Source organism: Cariama cristata, unplaced genomic scaffold, assembly GCF_000690535.1.
Source record: "Cariama cristata isolate BGI_N322 unplaced genomic scaffold, ASM69053v1 scaffold16597, whole genome shotgun sequence".
Classification (NCBI taxonomy): domain Eukaryota; kingdom Metazoa; phylum Chordata; class Aves; order Cariamiformes; family Cariamidae; genus Cariama; species Cariama cristata.
Genome location: NW_009626215.1, coordinates 9256 through 12681, shown reverse-complemented (window position 1 = coordinate 12681; position 3426 = coordinate 9256). Strand labels below are relative to the sequence as shown.

At 51.3% G+C, this 3426-nt stretch overlaps 1 protein-coding gene across 1 annotated transcript in view; it reads left to right on the top strand.

The window, feature by feature from the left end:
* The first annotated feature begins 2398 nt into the window (after positions 1–2398).
* CCL5 (chemokine (C-C motif) ligand 5) overlaps positions 2399–3426 on the top strand; it is a 1394-nt gene continuing 366 nt past the window's right edge. Inside the window, exons 1-2 of the mRNA XM_009703934.1 lie at positions 2399–2471; positions 2942–3053. Of these exons, the coding sequence (XP_009702236.1) occupies positions 2399–2471; positions 2942–3053 (185 nt within the window). The remainder of the gene's footprint in view (positions 2472–2941; positions 3054–3426) is intronic.

Genomic DNA, 3426 nt, shown 5'->3' with positions numbered 1-3426 from the left:
GATTATGTCATCCCTTGGGCATGTCCGGTGGGGGGAAGAGGGAGCTGGGCTGGGCTGTGGCACAGCCACCCTGCGCTTTCAGGAAGATATGCAGATGTCATCGTTTTGGTTGTCTCTACAAGTTGTAACATAGCGTGAGCTCTAGCAGCCTTGTGGTTGGGGGACCGTCTGTATCTTTCTGTGGTTTCTTAGATGTCTGTTTAGACATCTTTTGTCATAGACAGTAACAGTTCCTTTCTCTGCCAACGGATCTGAGCACACCAAAACAGGTTCACCTGCATGTCCCATAGCAGGACGGTCTGTGATGGCAGAGAAAGGGGAGATGAGTGACTGCCACCCCACCAAAAGCAACAAGGAAATGATACAGCCCAGGAGCTCTGTGTTGGAGCACAGGAGTGTGGGGGGCCAGGTGGTGAGGCAAGCAGTGGGGATGTAAAATCTTACTTTCTATAGGCACTGCTCCTTGGAAAGAGAAGTCCCAGCCCCAGGATTAGCCTTGGGGCAGCAGGAACAGGTCAAGGTTCAATACAAAATGCAATTGCTATTGTAGCAAGGAGATGAGGCTGAGACACAGCGCCTTGCTTTGCACCCCTACATGGATCTGGGGCATGAGCAATACATACATAAATTAGCCAGAACAATAGGCTGATTACAATACTGGAATATATGCAATATGGGAGTAGCAATAAATAAGCCCTCTCCCTATCTCCAATAGTGGGATGTCCCTTGGCAAATTTCAACTGAGATTTGGTTCCTTGCAAAGCCTCAGTAGCTGCTAGCATGTTGCTGTGCTGCCCCAAAATGCCACCACCACTTGTTTGTGACAACCCTGTGGTGTCAGTCACTTGGTTCAGCTCCAGGTCCTTCACATGTTTTTGAAGGCAGGAGTCCTCAGGATGCCCAGGACACGACGCCTAGCCCCATGAGGATGGATCCTGGGAGGATGAGTTGGAAAAGCCATGGACTCTTGCTCACCCCGACAGAGTCCCTGGCACAGCCCATAGAGACTCTGTTGCAGTACTGGTCCCCACCCGTGGGGACATTGCAGTGAAGGGGACACTGTGGGGAGGCAACCCCAATACACCCAGAGACAAGGAGGTCTCCAAGGGCCCCATGTAGACCCACTTGGCATGGAGGGGAGAAGGAGAGTGGGAGTAGAGCAGCATGGCCCTGCTGCATTACTGGGACTATGAGGCAATGAGGAAATCCCGAGAAGGTGCATGTGGTGCCTCGTGAACTGCAGTTGTCGCTGGGAGCCAGGCATGAAAACACCCAGAGAAACCACAGGCTATGAGCTGGTGCCTGTTGCAGAGAAGAGAGAGGTGGAAAAAGGGGAAATGTTCCCTGGGGTATCCCAGGGAGCCCATCGCCTCATGGCAAGGGCAGTGCTGGTGGGCTCTGGATGGACCACATCATGAGCCCTGTGACTGTGAGTATGCACAAGAGGATGGGGGTACCCGTTTGCACACGAGCTGGTCCCTCTCCACTCCCTGGACAGAAGAACCTCCTGCTCTGCCTTCTGCATCCCACCTTGTACCAAACCTATGCTGACACTTGTATTTGCCTCATGTATCTAGAAGAAGTTGGCATTTGTAGAGTCAGACCATCAAGATGGGCTTCCCAGTCAAGCACTCCCCTTAATGGCTGATGCTGGGGTGTGTTAGGAGGGGTTTGGAGGTTCTGAGCTCCATACTGGAAGCACAGCATTGAGAATTTTGTGTCTTATGGTGCCAAGACTGCAAGCCCAGATCTGCAACCAGTCTCCAGGGTGCCAGCCATCCTTGCTGCCTGCACAGGCAGCAGAGCTCAGAGCATGCCTGCTGCCTATGCTGCCCGCACTGCCCTGCTGCATCCACCTTGTGCAAGTCTCAGACCCACCATGGCAGCAAGGACCTCCTAGCTAGACCTGCACTGTCCCCAAGCCGTTTTGAGGGTCTGAGCACCTTAATCCTCAAGGCCTGAGTCCTCAAAAAGGAGACTGAGTTGAGGTCCTCTGGGTTCTTCATGGAGGATGCTGACATGAGTTTGATGAGCACTGCTGTTGTGGTGGTGAATCTAAGTGTGAATCTGCCGCTTAAGGGTGGTTTCATATCCTGCCTTGGTCAGTACAGCCCTCACGCGGGTGCTGATTTTCTCAGACTCACCCCACCTCACACGAAGGCTATTCTGGTATTTCCTAGACCTGCTGCTTCCTTTTTTTCAGCATTGCTGAGGCAAAGGTGCCATGACATCACCTCTGTTAATGCTTTGGAAACTCCAAGTGTCTGCCTTGAAATCTGACTGACAGGACTGGCCACTGTCCTTATAAAAAGCAAGGATTGAGCCAGCACCTCACATCAGACACAGGAGGAATCTGCTCTGGTCCTGCCTCTGCCCTTGCAGCTCATCTCTGTCCATAATGAACATCTCTGCAGTGTGCCTCTCCATCGTCCTCATTGCTGGTCTCTTTTCTCAGGCCTCTCCTGGCCCAAGTGAGTACAACATCTCTCTCGGGGTGGATTTTTGCTCTGACTGGCAGTAATTTTGAAGCAGAACCGGAAAAAGTTAGCTGCAAAGCTTGGAAACCTGTGTAAATATCTTATCCTGCTTTCTTGGGACTGGTCTTCCTTTCTAGCATCCTTTTATCTTAGGGATGAGTTTTGCTGGTAAGTATCAAAGTTTTCAGGTTTCATCTCCCCTGATTTTGTTACTGGGCTTAGGAGTGGTCCTAGTGGTGACTGAAGGGATTTTTATCTTTGGAAGTGAGTACAAAACATTTAATAAGCAATCCTAGCAATGACTGTAAGTTTTGTTCACAGCAATTTCTTGCTGACTTTCTGCAGAAGCAGGAAGAGAAAAGGGCTCCACAGTTGATTAACAGGATAGTTGCCCATGCTCTCAACCGGGGAATGTGCAGTTTATTGAGTGACAGACTCATGCTGGCTTTCCTGATCTCTTCCAGTTGGGGCTGACACAACTGTGTGCTGCTTCAGCTACACCTTACGAAAGCTGCCCCAGAGTCATGTGAAGGATTATTTCTACACCAGCAGCAAGTGCTCACAACCAGCAGTTGTGTAAGTACCAGCTCCTGCTCTGAGTTCTGGGGAAAGGCTCTGCCAGCTTTGGGCTCTTTGCTTCACGTCCGACGGGGCCAAAAGCATGGTGGTGTGAGGAACCATACCTGGAGTAAGGGAAGGGGTAGCCACCATGGCTCCCATATGAGGCACATGAGCACTCACCTTGCTCAGCTGAGAAATAAGTGGTCTCCTTGATCTCCTTGAACCATCCTGGTGCTGGTAATAAGGTGTGGGAAGGAGGTCCCTGTGTAGTCAGTAAGACCTTCCAGTGGGGATGAGCCCAATGCACACAGTGTGCCAGACTGGCATGTAATAGGCCAGCAGCCCACATGCCGCATCCAGGCTCACCTCCTCATCGAACATGGCCAGG